Genomic DNA, 19836 nt, shown 5'->3' with positions numbered 1-19836 from the left:
TACCAACACACCAAGGCAAGAGTAATAGATGAGCAATAATATAACAGTATGAGAGGGGACATTGTCCATAACGAATACTTTAAGTCTTGATACTGTGAGTACGTTTTGCTGCTAAAACTTTTACCTTTAACAGAGTGTTTTTGCATTGAGGATTTTACTAAAGCAAAGGCTCTCAATACTCACTGCACTACTGCCTATTTTAATTATAATTGACACAGTGAAATATGAAGAGATCCACCTTGTTTCTGCAGGCTGTGTGAGCCAGTTAACAGCTGAGCATGATGGGCACAGAGCCGGCCAGCCTGGAGAGCCTGCGTGTGCTGCACCAGAGCGATGACTACATCGTGGTGGACAAGCACTGGGACATCCGCATCGACAGCAAGATGTGGTATGAGAAACACACCGTGCAGGCACAGCTTCGGCACCGCTTCCCTCAGCTGGCTGACCCCAGCACCTACTATGGATTCAGGTCAGAATCACACTGATACTAACTACATCAGATCGCATACATCGTGCTCATCAAGGGTAAACGTCTCATTGTAGTTCTCTCTCGCCCAACAGGTTCTGTCATCAGTTGGATTTCTCCACGAGTGGGGCTCTGTGTGTTGCCCTCAATAAGGCTGCTGCCGGCCGGGCTTACCGCTGCTTCAGAGACCGCACTGTCTCCAAAGCCTACCTCGCCCTGGTATTAAAAACACAAACACAGTGACGCACATGCACACAACAGAGCTATCACCATTTATCTGACTATATGTGACACTGCATGAAAAATACTTATTTTTTTTTAATGTTCTTTAATAATGAAATGAATCCAACTTTTTTGCTTCTCAGGTACGTGGCTGGGTGGAAGAAGAGACACAAACTTTGGACTTCTCCATTGGAAAGAACACTTCAGAGGGAAAAACACACATGATGTGTATCGGGGGAACAGAATGTACATGAACCTGGCTTGCACTCTGTGTGTGTGTGTGTGTGTGTGTGTGTGTGTGTGTGTGTGTGTGTGTGTGTGTGTGTGTGTGTGTGTGTGTGTGTGTGTGTGTGTGTGTTAAAAATTCTGACTGGAAACCCAAAATTTTGTTCTATAATTGTTGTTTGTGTGCTTGTTAATTTCTTATGTCACATAGAGTTTAAGATAACTGATAGTGATGGAAATTAATCGTCCAATACTTGATGATGTGGACTTGGCATGATTGAACTCAATCAGGCTGACAAAAGCACATCTAATTTGTTTTTTGTGGTTTTACGTCAGGTTGTGAGAACCCCAAGCCCTGCCAAACTGAGCTGACTGTGCTGGAGTATGGGTTATATGACGGAGACCCTGTCACCAAAGTATTATTGCAGCCTCTCACTGGTAACAATGCTCATTTGCTCCGTTTCATGCAAGGGAAATGAAGGATTTCCTTTTTTCACTACATTTAGAGTCATATCTTATCAGAACAGTACTGGAGAAAGTTTATTTCCTGAACAGCTGTTTTTTTGGTTTGAAAACAAATTAATAGCCAGGCAGTGCTGCCTGGCCAAGTGATTATGGTCACTGACCTTGCAATACTTTGTGTATTTCATAAAAATGCTGTGAAAAGTCTTTCACCTCCTCCTTCCCCCACAGGACGAACCCACCAGTTGAGGGTTCACTGCAGCGCTATAGGACACCCGATCGTCGGTGACTTCACCTACAGCTTGGGAGCGGACGATGCCCCCTACCGCATGATGCTGCACGCCCACCTCCTCCACATTCCCCTGGAACCTCAGCCCCTGCTCGTCTCTGCTGGAGACCCCTTTCTCCCCGCGGTGGATCCCAAGTGGCTCCCGCAGCGCTCGTTGCGGACACTGACGGCCACTGTGGAAGCTCTGCTGGAGCACAGGGTGGAGGAGGACAGGAAAATCAAAGAGAAGGAGAGAGAGAGGACGAGAAAAAAGGAGGAGAGGAGGAGAGGAAGTGCGGCACAGAGGACTGAGGGGGACAGTGAGGAGCAGACGAGACGGTGTCAAGAGTGGCTGAGTGAATGGGCTGGAGACTGATTCTTTGTATTATTTAATTCAATTTACCGTATTTTAGCTGTTAATTTATAAATGCCATGACGAGCATGCATGCTCCATCTTGTTAACCAGCAGTACCTTAATACTCTTACAGTCCAGTTTCAAACACTATCATAGAAAAGACATCTGTGAGCATGAAAGCTGCTGCTCTCTTAAACAAGTCATCCAGCCAGGAGCTGCCCACTACAACCAGCGTTTTACCGTGAGCCACTGACAGTTCCACAGCAGTAGCGAAGAAATAAGTGCCTCGCTCAAGTTCATGTTGATAAGTGAAGGGTTGGGCTGATGCCATTCATTTTTTTCACTCTAGTACACATTCCACACTCAAAAATGTAAGAATTTTTAATTACTGATTTTAGTCACAACATTTCGCCACATGTGCTCATGACCATGTGAGTGTTGATATGCGCTGCATGGCTGTAACATACATGAAATTTCACATGTCACATACAGATTCTCCAAAAGCTATTCCTTGTTTGTTTATGTGTATGTGTTGTGCTACAGCTTTGAATCACACTGTTTAACATAAAAAAAACCTTTTATGACAATGTAAAAACAAATGTCTACAATCAAATCTTGGTTAATTTCTGATATATAAAAGCTAAATAAATAGTTGAACAAGGATTCAGCCCCCTCTTTAAATCATTACTGTTGCATCCAGTTGTGTTTAGAGGTGCTTGGAAAGTTTCGTGTAGATCAAATGTGTGTAATGAAGAAGTTATTGGCGAAATACATCTGTATCTGTAGTGTCCAAGTGCTGCTTTGTCTTTTTTCTGGCAGAACGACACCACAAGACAAAGAAACGCAAACACAAACAAATTTGTGATAAGTTTACTGAAAAGATACCAATCAGAGGAAGAATGCAGGAACACTTCCAGGGCACAGAATATCCTTTATAATATAATGAGGTCAATTATAATGAAATAAAAATAGCTTGGCATAGCTGAACTAATTTGCCCGGAGCAACATGTCAAAACACCAAACACTAAGAGTCTGTGTGAGATGGGTACGACAGAGAGAGGCCACCAAGAAGTCTGTATGTCTGTAGGTCTGCAGCAACTACATCAGTTTGAATAAACAATCCATGACTAGAAAAATAGAAGCTGCTGGTCTGTATCACATTGGACCAACTCCTGATAACAGCTGCGACATATCATTGCAGTCACCAACTGGTCGTTTGATATTTTGGCTGACTACCTCTAAAGCAAACTAAAATAATAGAATTAAAGGGAATAAAGATGCAAAACACAAATTACCGTGCGATGCAGGTATGAACATGCAAAGTAATGGTCACTAACTATCTAAGGTAGTTTATGAGCTTAGTAGGAACCAAAACATCTGTGGTCGAGCACTGCTGATGAAAGTGCGCCTGTCCATCCAGACATACTTGTAGAAGCTAAAAGTTATTGATGCTCAGTATCTTGAGCAACATTCTCATTAGTAACAGATAAAACTTGTTAAAGGTTAAAAGATTAATCAAAGTGATGGTAGAACCTGTTATGCCTTATTACATCCTACTTCTATTAGTACATTGTCACTGAATTTCTGCTTCAGTTGATTTTGAAGATATTTCTAAAAAATAAAAGGTAAAAAAAAAATCAGGAATTAAAGGGTATTTCGAACTTTTATTTTGCATTTGAAAGAAATCCAGTTCAGATCCTAGAACTACATACCCCACAATGCACCGGTACACCGTAGAGGAACGTCTATAAGTGAGGCACAAGGAAGCGAAGCATTACTAATATCCCGCAGCTGACTGAAGCCATAACCACAGTGTTGTTTCATATGTAGGAGTTTAGAAAAATGTTCAGTGGGGTTTGTTTTTATTCGAGCAAATTATTGAGAGCATAAAATAAATCCAAAAAATTCGCTCAAAATGAGCTCCGCTGTTTTCTCATATGAGAGTTTGGTTCACGCCGTGTCGGGAGCAGTGGTAAGTTAGCTACACTTTCAGTAATAACTTCTGTATTTGAGTATGTGAAGGCAGTAGCTGTAACTATACTCGTACACGTACGCTTAAAATCTTCCGTACAAAACCCCATTCAAAATATAACGTACTCTGATGTCTTAGCGCCACATATTATACTACATAGTCCATGTCTTGACCAACCTGTACATTAGATAATAGCTGGTATTATTTATAACCTACTGAACTTGCCGAATTGAAAACCATTATCTGTTCATTCAGCAAATACAGTATCTCAGTCTTAGTACATGTTTTGTGCTACACATATTGATGTTCCTTTAAATTATCAGATTTTTCAATGGCGTTTGGTGTAAGATTTTTACCATATGGAACAAAGTGGCATTGTATATGCTGAGTCTGTTCACTGTTTTAGGGAAGTGTGACTGCCATGACAGTATTCTTCCCTCTTGATACTGCCAGACTGAGGCTTCAAGGTAAGAAACAATGGTGATGCAGTCATATTTCTAGTTATTCTAGCAATCAGTGTAATGTGTTTATTCAAAACAAGTTGTCTTTCGTGTTCAGTGGATGAAAATAGAAAGGCCAAGTCAACTCCAGCCATTCTGGCAGAAATCATCAAAGAGGAAGGACTGTGAGTGAAAAAACATCATTGAATCAGATTTGATTTAGTTGCTTACCAGTAAATTCTCTCTATGTATTAACTTTTTCCATTTTGCCTCGTTGTCACTGTCATTTTGAAGACTACAAATGCAAGCAATAAAGTTGAAAATGTGCCCCAAAGTGGTGTTGGTCATTGCTACAAAGATCTGTCCACTGCAGGGTAGCACTAGATGGGCTCTAAGATGTGTTCCTGTGTCCCCCTGCAGACTGGCTCCATACAGAGGTTGGTTCCCGGTCATCTGCAGCCTGTGCTGCTCCAACTTTGTCTACTTCTACTGCTTCCACAGCATCAAGGCTTGCTGGCTGAAGGGAAAGCAGTCAGTACCCACCTCTGACTTAATCATAGGCATAGCTGCAGGTAAGAGGGTCGTTGTCGAGATCATAAAAACCTTCTTTTAGCACCTCTGGGAAAGAAAGTCCATCTAATTTCAGATTTGAGTTCATGTTAATTCCTTCATGACTGAGCAGGGTGACCTCTAATATGACCTATAACCTTTTGTTGCCCATTTTGGTGTCCAACACTTCTTTAACCACCTCGTGACCACACGTCACCAGAGATGAGCTATTCTATGTGGCGCCTGGAATGACGAAACACTCGTTGTGTCTTTTGGCTTTCGTTCTCTCCAGTATTGGAAACAGTCACAGTCACACTGAATGATTCATCTTAATGAAATGCATTAGATCAAATCTTAATGAATTAGCTTCTAGACACTCATGCATGTCATGATAATGTCAAAAAAATTGTCATCTTAATCGTGTCGGCCACATTAATGCTACGTTATGAGGCTTTTCCAGATAGGCAATGCTATGATATTTACAAATGTTGACATTAACATTAATCAGAGTCAGTGTTTGCTTTATTTCATCTTGATTTTCTTCTGCCTCCTTGTCTGTAGGTATTGTAAATGTACTGGTTACCACTCCTTTGTGGGTGGTCAACACCAGGCTGAAGCTTCAGGGTTCCAAGTTTTATAATGCAGACATACAGCCAACCAACTACTCTGGCATTCTGGGTAAATGGTCATTGTCTGATCATGCTTATTTTGTCGGTGTTCATTCACCAAATGCATATGCATGTAACATTTAGTGCCCATATTTAGATGCTCTTGAGTTATGATGTCTCTTTCTCTATGTTTTTTTTTTCAATATTGTCTTTGCTCTTTTGTTTTCCGCAGATGCATTTGTGCAGATAATCCGTGATGAGGGCGTGGGAGCACTGTGGAATGGGACCCTCCCGTCCCTGCTGCTGGTGCTGAACCCGGCTATACAGTTCATGATTTATGAGGGCCTGAAGAGGCAGCTGAGGAGAGGAGTTCCCAGGGAGGTGAGTCAGTCACAGAGCGAGATGAGGTGACATTTTTGCTGATGTTCAATGTCATTTCAGCCATTTCCAGTGCAGATATTTGAGTGCATTGTCGAGCCCAGCTGATTTTTAAGGGGATTTTTAAGCTGATGCCAGTATTTTTTTTATGTATAAAGAATTTGGTTTTCTTGCACAATCGCTTTAAAAACATTTCTTAAAGTGATCTCTCAAATTTGGTTATCAAAGAACTCAGTAAATTGACATTTTGACACTTTGAAAAAATAAACTGTGCTCTTAAAATGAAGGTAAAGGTCTTTGTAATTGACCGGTGGAAAAGTAAAGGAGGGAGGTTAGTTCAGGTCATCCCATCATCTGGCTGAGTGGACACTCGATATGCAAAGACTAATTTGCTCACATGATTTTTGTTTGGCTTAAGTAGAGGTGAGAGAAACTGTTGGGGGCAGACAGGTTGGTTTAACACGTGCTTTCTCTATTTCATGTGCATTTTGACATTTGGAACAATTGTGCCTGAATGTAATAGTAATAATCTGATGCACGCGGTAAATGAGCAAAGAGTGTCATTTATTCACCCAGTTAGTGTGCTCAGACCTTCAGGCTGCCACTTTTCCATTAACAATATAAAACTGCATGAAGATTGATGACATCTTTTCCTCTTTTTCCCCCCCAAGCTGTCATCTCTGGAAGTCTTCATCATTGGTGCTGTTGCCAAAGCTGTTGCCACCACTCTTACGTACCCGCTGCAGACCATACAGTCCATTCTTAGGGTAGGTTTTATGTCTACAGCATGTTAATGTCTGAGTCTTTGTTAACACATGTAAAGTGAGAGACAATGATTTGATTTTATGAATGTATAAATAAAACCATAAATAAACCATAATAAAACCCTATTCCATTACATGCTGTAATCGCACAAAGATTTCACACACTGGAGCTTTATTGGAGCTTTGTTTTTTTTACTACAGTTTGGTCAGTTCAACGAGTCACTGGACAAGTCAAAACTGCTGTCCAGTCTGAGGACGATCAAGTGTCTATTGGTCAATAGAGTGAGGTGGGTACACACACACACACACACACACACACACAGGTTACATACAAAGGTTTTCAGATGAGGCCCCAATTTTTATTTTGTCTAATTTTATGACCATTTAAGTTCTGCTGTTTTGATATAGTGTATAATGCAATTATGAAGCATAAATTTTACTTAGAGCACTGGTAGCAGTTAAATTCTGAGGAATTTGTCACAAAATGGGAAAACTGTGGTAAACCAAGTTTGACTGCGTTCAGACTGGCAACCCAAATCAGGTTTTGTCACATCCATCTGCATGTTCATGAGATTGCTGCCGGGCTGTCATGAACATTTAAACAAATATGACAAATATTCTGGAATAAGTTCTATACCCTGCCTTTAAGAAGAGCTCTCTTTGTACAAGCGGTTCTTGCATGAACCGATTGTGTTTTTAACTATTTCATTTATTATTCTTCCCATAATAATACTCTTTGTTTAGGTTTTGTGTCCGTGAGAGGACAAAGCACAATGTACCATCTGCATGAATAAATGTTACCAAGACCTCTACTCTTTCACTTATTCACATTTTGCACAGCTATTAAGTTTTTGTCCTGGTTTCCTCCCGTAGGAAGTACGGCGTGTTGGGTCTGTTTAAAGGCCTGGAAGCCAAGCTGCTGCAGACGGTGCTGACTGCTGCCCTCATGTTCCTTCTCTATGAGAAGATTGCCAGCAGCACCTTCAGAGTCATGGGACTGAGTAACCGCTACAAGAAACGCTAGCTAGCAAAACACACAACCATGGACCACCTTAAAGCACTGAATGAACTTCTTGAATTCAGTTCATCTTTACTGGTAATGTCATCCTGAAAATATCAATAAAACAATACAAACTTAAAGTAATTTGCTACAATGTGCTTCAGTAAAAATCCTGAGTTGATGGATGCTTATAGAGAAGTTTGCGAAGAGTACAACAGCTCCTTTTAATCTTACATTTTATTGGCCTTAAATCTCAGCTGTTATTGTTCGTTAATGAACGATAAAAGAATATAATTAGAAGCCTGCTGATTTTGTCCTGATGTCTGGTTGAAATGATGAAATGGATGTTTCATTTTCTTTCACTCTCACTTATTACTTATTAATGCCATAGCTTATATCACTAAGGGCCTAATCTGGACAGGTGATCTCCAGGTCGCACAAAGAGGAATCTGATGATACTACAAACTCAAAGATAGCCAGAGCCGATCCACCCTACAGATCTGTGCGAGGACTCCTTTTTCCTGGAGTTTAGCGGTCTACACACTACAACTGCTGACTTAAAAGTCCACTCTAAGTTATTTACAGGTCTCAAGACTTCCTTTTGTGTTATCTTTCATTGTACCAGCACTGCGACTGGCTTATCTCACCAACCAGACATCAACAGGCTCTGAACAGAAACTTTTCTTTTAGAAAGAAGTAATGTGAGTTTCATTTGAACAGAAATGAAACGCAGTCCTCTTTAACAAACTTTTACCACCCACAATCAAAAGGGGAGCTGTTTCGCTCAATTGAAAAAAATAAATGAAAGCCTAGGAAAATGTGAAATTGTTATGTAACATCAAAAAAATGTATTAAAATTACATTTATGTGAACTTTGAACTGTGGGTGAGTCTGTGGGTTTGTTTTCATCATTGCATTTTAGGGGCCATAAAGCTATTTGGGCTCATTGTCAAGAAGACAGTGGACCCCTTTGGACCCCACCAGATCATCTCCTCTGGTCTCTTTTCTCAGACATCTTTAATACCTTTACACCTGATACGTTTTTTTGCCCAGGAGAGGAAGGAAGAGGAGAGAACACGTGTGGATATCTGCAAATGCATTGTGTCTTGTTATAATTCTAGTTGCACATTTCTGAAATTGCATTTTTACAGGTCATAATGCCAATTGTGGATATCCATAATGACATTTTTACTGGTCACAATGTTTTTTTTTATATTCAAAATGAGATTATGGATGTCTGGAATTACTATTGTTAGTAACAATTGGATTGTAGATATCTGAAATTACATTTTCTTCCCAGTAAGAACTGTATTGAAGACATCCATAAAGTTCATTATAGATATCAAAAATTACATTGTACATATCTGACATTGAGAGTCCAATACACCCTGAGAATAATGGCATGGAGGTAATCCAAAATATTAAATGTGGATAAAAGAACATCATTATGGATATCAGAAATGTTCCTTTTGACTATGACTAATTGAATTACAGATATCAGCAATATATACTCAGTCTAGCAATTCAATGTTAAAAGGCCACTTATTAATAATTTAAAGACATTTTAGTACAATCAAATTTGAACATATCCAATCCAACTTTATTTATAAAGCACACTTTAGAACAGTTAATGTACATAGCAAAAAAAAAAGGGGGAATAATGGCTTTCACACTAAGTTAAAAGCCAAAGAATAATGTGTTATGTGAATACTGTGTTTTTAGATGGGATATCTTGAAATACAAGCATTGTTATTAAGGATGTCTTTAATTACCATTCTGATAAGTAAGAATATAATTTTCACCCGGAGAAATTGTACTATGGATACCGTCCGATTACAGATAAAATCATCATGGGACACAGGCGGAGCCGTCATGATAACCTGTGCTAATAGAAGAGCGTGCGGCAGGTAAAACAGCAGCACACCTGACGGCTCAACGTCCATCCACGTGCTCTCCTCAGCGGAGCCACGACACTTACGTGACGCGGCAGCAGCTCAGACTTCCATAATTACATAAGCACTTCAGCGGCCGTGGTCCTCTCTGACAACAAACACTGACCAAGTTAATTTGTGCCTTTTTTTTCTTAACACCATGGACTCAACGACCGTCAAAGACACAGAGAAGCACTGCGTCCTGTGCTGCCAAGAAGTCGATATCTTCGCCTTAGGAAAATGCGACCACCCGGTTTGTTACCGCTGCTCCACCAAAATGAGGGTGCTGTGCGACCAGAAGTACTGCGCCGTCTGCCGGGAGGAGTTAGACAAGGTGCGCGGTCCTTCGCTACTGTGGCTCGGGGATGTCGGTGCTATGTAGGCCGCATCTCTCTTGTCGCTTTACTGTAGTAAAACAGCAGAATTTGAATGATAAAATCTTGGCTTAATTCATAATTTATTAAAAACATTGCTGGTAGATCGAGACCCAGCAGCCAGCGGCGCCTTCTTCAAGCTCAGACTACTTTTTTTCTCTCTCGCTATCAGTAGCTTAGCTGTGGTAGCTCATGCTAACATTAGCATGTCCATGTAGGCTAGCTAGTTAGCTCTACCTTCAGACAGGTAGAGTTAGCTAACACGGTGGCTCCCTCTATAAATTGACAGTGTGCTAGTCCAGCAGGCCTTATCGTCTTGACTTAATGTGGCAATTAATTTGTGATTCAGCGAGCTGTCAGTGTTTATAAGCCAGTAAAACATGTCAGCTGTCACCTCTCAAACACACCAGCGTGGTTTAGCGGTGGTGGGTAGCTTACTGCTATTACTTCTGCTGTCGTTATTGTGTATTTAAATGCTGGACTTTTTTCCCAGGATTACTGGCTTGTCTGTCTGCTAGTTACCGCTACCCTGTGGTAATTGTTCCTCTCAAATACATGTAGTTAAATGGACCTCAGTCAGCTCAGCTGTCCAGTATCATAACGTCACCATTATGGGCCTAGCCCTGCCTTCAAAAGTAACGCTAGCTGTCAACTTTCAAATGGAGATATTGTGAAATAGGAAAAGTTATCAATGGCTACTTTTACAGCTGGATGCTTCTATTGTCTGGATGTTAAGAACAGCATAGTTTGGCAGACCTTCAGGTAAACTTGTGTGTAACACTTTAAAAAGTGAATGCTCTCCCACAATGCCAGAGGATTCCCATATTGCATAAGATCTTTGGTAACTACCACAAGCATAATTTCTACCAACTCCTTTACTTGCAGTACAAGTAAAATTGTAAAACCAGCCTCACAATGTAAATCTTGTAAATATTCTTTTCAGATTTATCACTACAGCCTTTCCAAAGTGTGTGTGCCATGAAATGATCATCAGCTCTGATTGTAATGTTGTTCTCAGGTGGTGTTCGTGAAAAAACTGGAGGCCTTTTCGTGTCTGCCCTACCAGCAGTTCCCCAGTGAAAAGAAGCATGATATCTATTTCGGTAACGAGAAAATCTATGCCCAGTACAGGTACTGTTCTCTTCTTCTCTCCATTCTTTATTTGTTTAACTCTCCACTGTCTAATCAAGCTGATAGTCCCAGAAACGACAACCAGTTGGAGACTCCGCTGCCAGTCAGGTGCTGGTAACATCTGGTCAGTTAACTTTGTGTTGCCAGGCCCTCAAAAATTGAAAATCAGGGCAAGGTATTGAGAGAAACCTGGTTAACATGGCTAGTCGGCTGGTTACTTGGGAGCAACGGTTCTTTGTACCCAAAGTAATTAAATCCAAAGTTATTACCAAGAGTTATTACTCCTTATCTCTACATGTACCCACTGGGATGAAAACCATTGTGCACCATGTTGACCAATGTGTGCAATCAGAGAGTATTTATGTTTTATGTGCAAATATATACCAGCCAGGTTCAGATGCAGGGATTTGTCTCCGTCGACCAACAGTAAAAATCCCCCAATAACCTGCAGGAGGGCCTTTATCAGAGTTATTATAGTTTTGTATTTTTCAGTAGTTTTATTCATTTTACTTTTAGTTTAAAATGTTTGTTTTCAATACAGTTAGTTTCCAGAGTGGGTTTACTTATTTCTTAGTTCTTAGAAAAATGTTTAGTTTCAGTTTTGTTTTTATCACTAACAGTGTTTTTTTTTATTATCATAATGGGGGGGGGTTGGTATTTGTCACCGGCAAGATTTAATAAATTCAGAATTGGTATTACAATACAAACACAATACTTAATGGAGGCAGTTTATTCAGTCATGCAGATGTCCCATACGCACCAGTGCCTCCTCATGCTTATCGTTTTGGTATATTTGACCAAATTGACATTTCGTAACTACACTATGTAGTTAGTTTTTGTTTTTGTTTCAGTTAACAGAAAAAGGTTTTTTCACACCTAGTTTTAGTTTAGTTTTAGTTTCACTTTTAGTTAACCTTTGCCTTTATCTGAACAATGAAAGTGAATTAATCAATGATATAATTATTTGTTTGATGGCTCTCTTTCTTGTGTATATAATTGACTTTATTCTAGTAAGTAACTCCAAAAATTACTCACTAGAGTAATGTAATAGAGTAGAGTGTACCAGAAACTCATTTGGTTTGGTTTTAATTCTGATTTCCTAGTTTCTGATTGTGTGTTTGCTCTAACTGGACTGATTTTTTTCATCTGTTTTAACAGGCGTCTGCTGTTACCTGAATGCCTCCGCTGTTCAGAGCCTAAGGTCTTCTCCAAGTTTGAGGAGCTGGAGCAGCACATGAGGAAGCAGCACGAGCTCTTCTGTTGCAAACTCTGCACAAAGCATCTCAAGGTATACTCATCCGTAACCAGTTCATCGAGGGGTTATAACACCACAGTGTGGTCCAGCCCTTATAGCACAAGCAGTACTCACAGTTTTAACATACTGATCAGACTGTATACTCTAAGTAGGTAGACCTGTTATTTGTATGTCCATTTACTGAAATGCCGTTATGAAAATATCAGTAGTACACACAAATGTGGACCATCCACAAGGTTAAGTGATGGCCAAAAATGCATATGTTGGAATGTCATGAATGGGACACTAAGAAACCTTTGAGAATCAAACTTCGAGGCAAATATAGTCAGTTATTGTTGTCATCATTTTGTAAAATTTTAAAATACTGTTGTATATTTCTGGTGACAATATGCAACATACTTTGAACACCACCTGAGGGCACCAAAGCCGTACCTTTTCTAACAATACTAAACCATAGACAGGAACACAAGTCGATCACAGAAGATCTTACACAATATAATGGCACTAACATTTATGTTAAATGCAACAAAAAAATAGCACATTGTTGATCTTTCTGTGATAAATGTGTGATAAAAGTTGGAAATCTTGTTTGCAACTTTTATCACAGATTGAAGGAGAAACCATAACATTGTCATGTTTGAGCTACAGCGAGTGCTCGACGTCAGGTTAACAATACCAGGAAAGGACAAGTCATTTGTATATTGATATTTCAGAACTATCAGCAAATATTGATCCATCTTATTGTTCCGAGCACCAGCTGTTCTGTAGCTATTAATAAATCTCCTTGCAGTGTCATCTACATTGTGTATTTATTGATGAACAGATCTGCTCCATTAAATTGTCAGACTCTCCAGATCCTCACAGACACTGGAGCACTGGCTTGTAAATAAAGGAGAAACTTTTTATTGGCTAATTTTGCTATTTCTAGATGATAGATGCTCATTTAAGGTAAATATTGTGTGTACTATGAAGTAAGCCAGGTGAAAACTCTTGATATTCTAATGAAAACATTTGTCAGCTCAGGTGTATTGTTTGTTTTTCTAAATGAAAAGAGATCACAGTGCTGTCAGTCTTTTTTTAAACTTTACCTCTCCCTCCAGATTTTCTCCCATGAGCGGAAGTGGTACAACCGTAAGGAACTGGCACGTCACAGAGCACATGGAGACCCGGATGACACCAGTCACAGAGGGCACCCGCTCTGCAAGTTCTGTGATGACCGTTATCTTGATAATGATGAGCTACTTAAACACTTGCGCAGGGACCACTACTTCTGCCATTTCTGTGATGCAGATGGTTCCCAGGAATACTACAGGTGTGTAGAACCATTTCTGGCACACAGAGAAGACCCCTTCATGGCTCAGTAGGTCATGCCAGTTTATATTTTTACTTTTTTTACCCTGCTGTTTACAGTGATTACCAGTACCTGAGCGAGCACTTCAGAGAGAGTCACTATCTGTGTGAGGAAGGCCGCTGTGCCACAGAACAGTTCACCCATGCATTCCGCACTGAGATCGACTACAAGGCCCACAAGGCTGCAGCACACAGCAAGAACCGAGCAGAGGCCCGACAGAACCGCCACATTGACCTGCAGTTTAACTACGCACCAAGACAACAGAGGAGAAATGATGGTCGGTGAGCGTGTTATTGTCCTGTGTTTGTGTGTGTGAGAGAGAGTGACCTCATCTGTATATTTAAAAGATTATTATTGTTGATAAAACTAGCTTAAAGGCAGTGAATGTTCATAAAACTGTGTGTGTGCTTAGGTCTGGTGACCGGTGAGGACTATGAAGAGGTGCGTCTCGGTCGAGGTGGAAGAGGAGGAAGGCCTCAGGGGGGACAGAAGAGCTGGAGATACTCCCGGTGAGTCTAAATCAGAAAGGCAGTGTTGACCGGACGGGAGATTTAGGATGCATCACAAATAAGCGTTGACATATTATAGGGTGCCATTGTTGAGGCATGAACATGGAAAATATTAAATGTACTGCATGACTTTGCCTCAACTGAATGTCTCACAACTTTGTACTGCCAGTGTGTGTATGACATTCCTTTCTGTGCAATTTCAGTATGTAGCACATGGCAGCCTCTGAAGGCCTTACCAGTGCTTTTTGATGTGCTACTTTAGTAGCTGCTGCTGTCCGATTCCAATCTGTTCTCAGTCATGATGCGTTTTTGTCATGTACGTGGTGTTTGTGCCTCTTGCTGTTGTGACTATTGTCCTAATGTGAATGTGTGCTTGTCCACACAGAGAGGAAGAGGACAGGGAGCTGGCAGCTGCCAGGAGGGCGTCCCTGGCAATGCGTAGGCAAGAAGAGAGAGGAGCTGTGCAGGAGAGGAGCGCTCCTAAACACTGCAGAGAGGAGAGGCCAGAGAGAACAGAACCAGAAGAGCCCAGACACAGGACCGGACACATCAAACCAACAAGCAAACCTCCAGGTGAAAAAGGAGAATGTTAAAAACATACTTGCCAGTTAATGTGTTGTAAGGTGCGTGTTGTTTGTGTATCTTTTGGGTTAGTTGCACAGTTGCTCGCAGAACAGTCTTGTTGCATTGGGCGATGCCAGTAATTTAACTATAAAGGCTGATGTGGTTATTGCAGAAGCAGAAATGCACTCACTGTACTCACTGTACTAATGTATTTCTTATTAACTCTTTTACAGTAAGAACAATGAAGAGCACTGATCCTGAAGAGGATGACTTCCCAGTTTTGGGAGCTACAGCTGCTGCACCCATGTAATTTTTTACACTCAGTACAAACTAAAGCCTCATCATATACCATTGTGTGCTGAAATGTTCAATTTCTGTTATTATTGTGGTTTGTCTACCCAGTGTAAAGCCAGCTCCTGTGGCGGTAACAGCAGCCCATTCAGCTTTGAAAGAAGACGACTTTCCTAGCCTCTCAACTGTTGCTGTTTCATCTCCAATGACCCCAGCTTACTCTGCCCAACCTAAGAAGACTTCCTCTTTCCAAGAGGAGGATTTCCCCGCTCTCGTGTCCAAAATCCGGCCCATCAAAACCGCTGCTGGCAGAAACTCTGCTTGGTCCAACCATACTCCTGTAGTAAAGCCCACCACTCATCCCCCTCCTTCCTCCAGACCTCCCCCTCCGCTCTCATCGGCATCCACTGGCCCTCAGCTCCTCTCCTCCTCAAACTCTTCTTCCTCCCGGAGGAAAAAGAAGGTAGGGGATAATGGAAAAGCGGCATCTACCCGGTCTCCTCCTTCTTCTGATGATGACAACGGAGGATTGACGCAGCAGGAGTTCCGCTCAGTGCCCACCATGTTGGATATCTCTTCTCTGCTCACCGTTAAAGGAGGCAACAGCAAACCCCCTACTGTGACCTCCAACCCTCCAAACTTGACCCCCAACACTGATCCTCCTACCTCTAAAGCCAGCAAGAAGAAAAAGCAGCAGAAGAACACGGCTACTCCCTCTGCGCCTGTGTCTTCAGTTTCAGGGATAACGCAAAGTTCAAGTACAATCTCAGTGGAAACAGCAGCACAAAAGGAGAATGTCCCAGAGAAAACTTGGAACAAACCCCTTTCCAGTACTATGACAACGGCACTGACAAGTGGATTGGCTAATGGCCACCCTGAGAAATCGCCACCCATTAGTAAGGAGTCAGTGGCGGTAACCCCTCATGCCAACAGTGAAGACCCCCTTCTTGAACAGGAGGAAGAGTTCCCTGCTCTCATGACCAAGAACCCACCACCAGGTACAGCACTCTTTAAAAATATCTACAGTACCTACAGTACCTGCTTTAATGCCGTCTCCAAAAGTGGATTGGAAATGCTCCTATTTACCCCTCAACATGCAAAGTCAATAAGAATTTCCATGTTATTATTTTGTCAAAGAGGTCTGTGTTTGACAAGTTTGCTTTGCACCAATCAACTTCAAGGTTTCATCCTGTTCATCAAATTTGGATTTTTGCTAACACACTTCAAACCCAATGCTTTGCATATTAATGTAAGTGCTAGGAGATGAGTTGTTGTGGTCGTCCTGTTCAGGGGGAAGTAGCAGTTCACACTGTGATAACTGATCTCTCAGGCTTCAAGTCCTCCTTCCCGATGAAGGCCTCAGCTCCTGCCCCATCCTCCATTTTGCCCCCACCTCCACCTGGCCTGGGAATCTCAGCCACTAAACCCCCCCCAGGATTCACTGGAATCCCCCTCAACAGCAATGTGGTGGAGCCTGTTCTCCCTGCAGTCAACCCGTGAGACAGTGTCCCTTTTTAATTACACATTCTGCTTCTGATTTATTGATGTTGTGTACCAAGTGGTTGAATGTTTTTGGTTTTTTTTCTTTTTAATTTCCTAGGCCCCCCAAGCTGTCGAGCAGTGGTTACCTGGTGCCAGAGGACTTCCATCAGAGGAACCTAGAGCTGATCCAGTCCATTAGAAAGTATCTCCACAATGATGAGTCAAAGTTCAACGAGTTCAAAAACTACTCTGCACAGTTCAGACAGGTACTGCCCTCATACTTATCAGAATTATGATGCTGAGGATATCTATGTGTCTGCACCGGCAACAGCAGTGCCTGGAGTCATTATGTTTTCCAGGTCGTCCGTCTGTCCGTTCATTTTTCATGAATCCAATTTTGCAGGCATCTCAAGATCGCCTCGAGGAAATTTCTTCAAGCGTCCACTTGGACTCAGGGATGAACTATTTATATTATGATGGTCAAGGTCACTTTGACCTCACAAACATATTTGTTGCCATAAATTCTTATGTTAAACATGACAAAATATCCGATAAATGTCTAATTAGATGAAATGGTGTGAAGTGATATTTTATATTCAAAAGGTCTATGGTCAACTTCACTGTGACATCATAATGTTCTGCAAAAACACCCATCTGGCTGATATTCAACGCCACAACACAGCAACAGAAGGAAGAACATTTATTGTTAATCACGGGTGCCCACCTTTGAACTGAGGTGATTGTTTAGATCTTCTGTGCTGCCGTGTTAAAGATGTCGTTCTACAATTTGTGACACTTTTGGAGCAACATCTCTGTTTGAAGCATTGACTACTGTCATGTATTTTATTTTTTTTTTCTTATTTGCTTCTGTCAATGAATTTACTAACTAATGGACAGACAGCACAGCAACAACAAAACTTGTCAATTCTAAGAAATATAAATAATGAGTATGGACAGACATGGATGTAAACAACAACTTGATAGGTTGGCGGAGGCATACAACAACACTGTGTAAATTCTAGTTTAAAGAAGTGTTCCCATTATTAATCACAAATTTGTATCTGGATCTGGAATTGTGCACTTTTCTAACTGTATGTGAATGATTATAAAACCAATAGTTAAATGTGGAAATGAGAATAGATGCAAGTACAGTTCTGAAGCCCCCAGGTAAATTATGTGTCAATAGTTTGATGGTTTCCTTACTCTGCTCACCAACTTGACCGTCCCCCTTGTCCCCAGGGTGTGATATCAGCAGCCCAGTACCACCACAGCTGTAAGGACCTGCTCGGCGACAACTTTAACCGCATCTTCAACGAGCTGCTGGTGCTCTTGCCGGACACTGGCAAGCAGCAGGAGCTCCTGACTGCCCACGGAGACTGTAGGGCGCTGGAGAAGCAGTCAGGTGCAGGCGGAGGGAAGAAGAACAAGAACAAGAAGAACGCCTGGCAGACCCCGACAACGGTGGCTAACGCAGCAGCTGAGCTGGACTGCCAGGTGTGTCCCACTTGCAGACAGGTACTGGCCCCTAAAGACTTCAACTCCCACAAGACCATGCACATCAGGGAGAATGAGGAGTTCCCCTCCTTGCAGTCAATTAGCCGTATCATCAGCTAGCCCCTCGTTTTCCTTCTGTTCGCTTTGCCAATGCGGGGCAAATTTTCAGTTGCCCTGCAGCCCCGTCAAAGCCCTGCAGCAGCCAGTGTGGAGACCAGTTTCCTGTGTGACCAGGTCTTAGTGGAGTTAGGGGGGCATATATTTTATAATGAATTGGAATTTAAATGGTTTCTGATGCTTTTACTTTCAGTGAAGATTACATTGATGGGATTGTAGGAATGATTTCACAGTTTGAACACCTGGTTGCCCCATTTGAACTCCAATTCCACTCATATCCTTTTGAGGACGTCTGCAGCTGGCAATGGCTAACTGTCAATTTATTTAAGGAAAGAGGAGAGCAAGCTACGGCTTCACTTGAATACATTGCTTCCTAATGCAAAAATTGTATTGATTTACATTTTTTTTTACCTTGCTTTGCTTCTTCACTAACAGAAGATGACAAAATTTCATTAGTCAAGGTCCGATTTGATAAAGGTTGTATGAGTTCCCCAGTGGGGCCGATTAGTTGAATAACAAAATAAACACAAACATATTCAGCTCAACTATTCAGCATCATATTTATTTAAGTGTAGCTGGTTGATTACTTTAAATTGTCAGCTGCTTCATGCAGCAGACGGTCTGAAGTGTTCGAGTGAATGCATTGTACCCTGTCAGAGGCGTCATGTACTGTAGGAGGGTGAGTGACAGGAAGATGCTTCAAGAATTAGAACAAATGTAGGTTCTTCATGTATACCTTTTTACTCTGTTCACACCACTCGGTTATGATTTGATTTATTGGCTGATTGATGGGTCAGTCAATCAGTGTTGTGATGTTGCACAAGGTTTCAAATGGGAACTAAATAGAACCAAACAATGAACATGTGTCCTTGTGTGTTATGTTCGAATAATACATCAACTTTTCGAGGATCTGTGGTAAGATGAGACAACTGAGGTTACCAGTAGCTCTTTTTTATTTACATCTCTGGGTTTTATTGGATATACATTTTGTTACAATAAGATATCATGAAATTCATAATCCAATCATAATGCTTGCAACACAAAAAAGCATTGTCATTCCTACCCAGACACACTCTCCACTCTGCCTCCATTTCAATCCAGCTTTGACACACCAGGCTTGTTTACTGTGTCTGTCAGTGGAGATCTGGTGACATCCAGTGCACAGTCTGTTCATCTTCTCTCTCAGGACCCTTAGCTTGCACTGCTGCCCACCTGGGTGTGCACGCCTGTCTTGTCTTTGTGTGTGTGCATGTGAGAGTGAGAGAGAGAGAGAGTGTCTGAGTGTGTGTGTGTGTGTGTGTGTATATAGTTTGTCTATACATCACACAGCAGCTTATTTTTTTCCATCTGGCTTCAATAAAGCTGTTTCTGTCAGCTCTGTACGTTTCTGTATCTTTGTTACACTTGTGTGTATGAATATTTAACATTAATCCAAAAGTAGTAATATTTTACTTGCCTTTAGCCAATAACTTTTATTAAGACTTTCTCCAAATGAGCATAATGCATTCTTTTTTAAAGTTTATCCAGTTGAACTTTTTGTTTGTTTTTGGCAGCATGAAAGAGTAAAGAGTACAAGCAAAGAGTACACACTCAGCACATACTTATGAAGCGGTGCTGACATGTTTCAG

General features: G+C 41.3%; 3 protein-coding genes across 3 annotated transcripts; all 3 read left to right on the top strand.

The window, feature by feature from the left end:
• Window positions 1-278: 278 nt before the first annotated feature.
• Window positions 279-2700, top strand: rpusd1 (RNA pseudouridine synthase domain containing 1). Its single transcript, XM_070848112.1, has 5 exons — window positions 279-469; window positions 562-685; window positions 832-934; window positions 1250-1351; window positions 1607-2700. Exons 1-5 carry the CDS (start codon window positions 279-281, stop codon window positions 2017-2019), a joined length of 933 nt encoding a protein of 310 aa, XP_070704213.1. The 3' UTR covers window positions 2020-2700.
• Window positions 2701-3785: 1085 nt separating this feature from the next.
• slc25a17 (solute carrier family 25 member 17) lies at window positions 3786-8745 on the top strand. The gene is made up of 10 exons (XM_070847954.1): window positions 3786-3970; window positions 4377-4437; window positions 4529-4595; window positions 4831-4982; window positions 5521-5637; window positions 5800-5948; window positions 6617-6712; window positions 6911-6996; window positions 7583-8576; window positions 8643-8745. The coding sequence occupies exons 1-9, from the start codon at window positions 3914-3916 to the stop codon at window positions 7731-7733; spliced, it is 936 nt and encodes a 311-aa protein (XP_070704055.1). The 5' UTR covers window positions 3786-3913; the 3' UTR covers window positions 7734-8576; window positions 8643-8745.
• Window positions 8746-9698: 953 nt separating this feature from the next.
• znf598 (zinc finger protein 598) lies at window positions 9699-19582 on the top strand. Its single transcript, XM_070848045.1, has 12 exons — window positions 9699-9974; window positions 11033-11145; window positions 12304-12433; window positions 13501-13712; window positions 13811-14028; window positions 14164-14260; window positions 14646-14833; window positions 15058-15130; window positions 15227-16113; window positions 16446-16611; window positions 16716-16863; window positions 17837-19582. Exons 1-12 carry the CDS (start codon window positions 9801-9803, stop codon window positions 18209-18211), a joined length of 2781 nt encoding a protein of 926 aa, XP_070704146.1. The 5' UTR covers window positions 9699-9800; the 3' UTR covers window positions 18212-19582.
• Window positions 19583-19836: the final 254 nt, after the last annotated feature.

Source organism: Pempheris klunzingeri, chromosome 17 (genome assembly GCF_042242105.1).
Source record: "Pempheris klunzingeri isolate RE-2024b chromosome 17, fPemKlu1.hap1, whole genome shotgun sequence".
NCBI classification, from domain to species: Eukaryota; Metazoa; Chordata; class Actinopteri; order Acropomatiformes; family Pempheridae; genus Pempheris; species Pempheris klunzingeri.
This window is presented reverse-complemented; position numbering and strand designations above follow the sequence as displayed.

Excerpts from the sequence above, each read along its gene's own strand:
- znf598 (XM_070848045.1), top strand. The coding sequence starts at position 9,801 with ATGGACTCAACGACCGTCAAAGACACAGAGAAGCACTGCGTCCTGTGC. Across the intron at positions 11,146-12,303 it reads AAAATCTATGCCCAGTACAG|GCGTCTGCTGTTACCTGAAT; the intron begins GTACTGTTCTCT and ends CTGTTTTAACAG. Across the intron at positions 15,131-15,226 it reads GCTACAGCTGCTGCACCCAT|TGTAAAGCCAGCTCCTGTGG; the intron begins GTAATTTTTTAC and ends TTGTCTACCCAG.
- rpusd1 (XM_070848112.1), top strand. The coding sequence starts at position 279 with ATGATGGGCACAGAGCCGGCCAGCCTGGAGAGCCTGCGTGTGCTGCAC. Across the intron at positions 470-561 it reads AGCACCTACTATGGATTCAG|GTTCTGTCATCAGTTGGATT; the intron begins GTCAGAATCACA and ends CTCGCCCAACAG. Across the intron at positions 1,352-1,606 it reads ATTATTGCAGCCTCTCACTG|GACGAACCCACCAGTTGAGG; the intron begins GTAACAATGCTC and ends CTTCCCCCACAG.
- slc25a17 (XM_070847954.1), top strand. The coding sequence starts at position 3,914 with ATGAGCTCCGCTGTTTTCTCATATGAGAGTTTGGTTCACGCCGTGTCG. Across the intron at positions 4,983-5,520 it reads AATCATAGGCATAGCTGCAG|GTATTGTAAATGTACTGGTT; the intron begins GTAAGAGGGTCG and ends CCTTGTCTGTAG. Across the intron at positions 5,949-6,616 it reads GGAGAGGAGTTCCCAGGGAG|CTGTCATCTCTGGAAGTCTT; the intron begins GTGAGTCAGTCA and ends TTCCCCCCCAAG.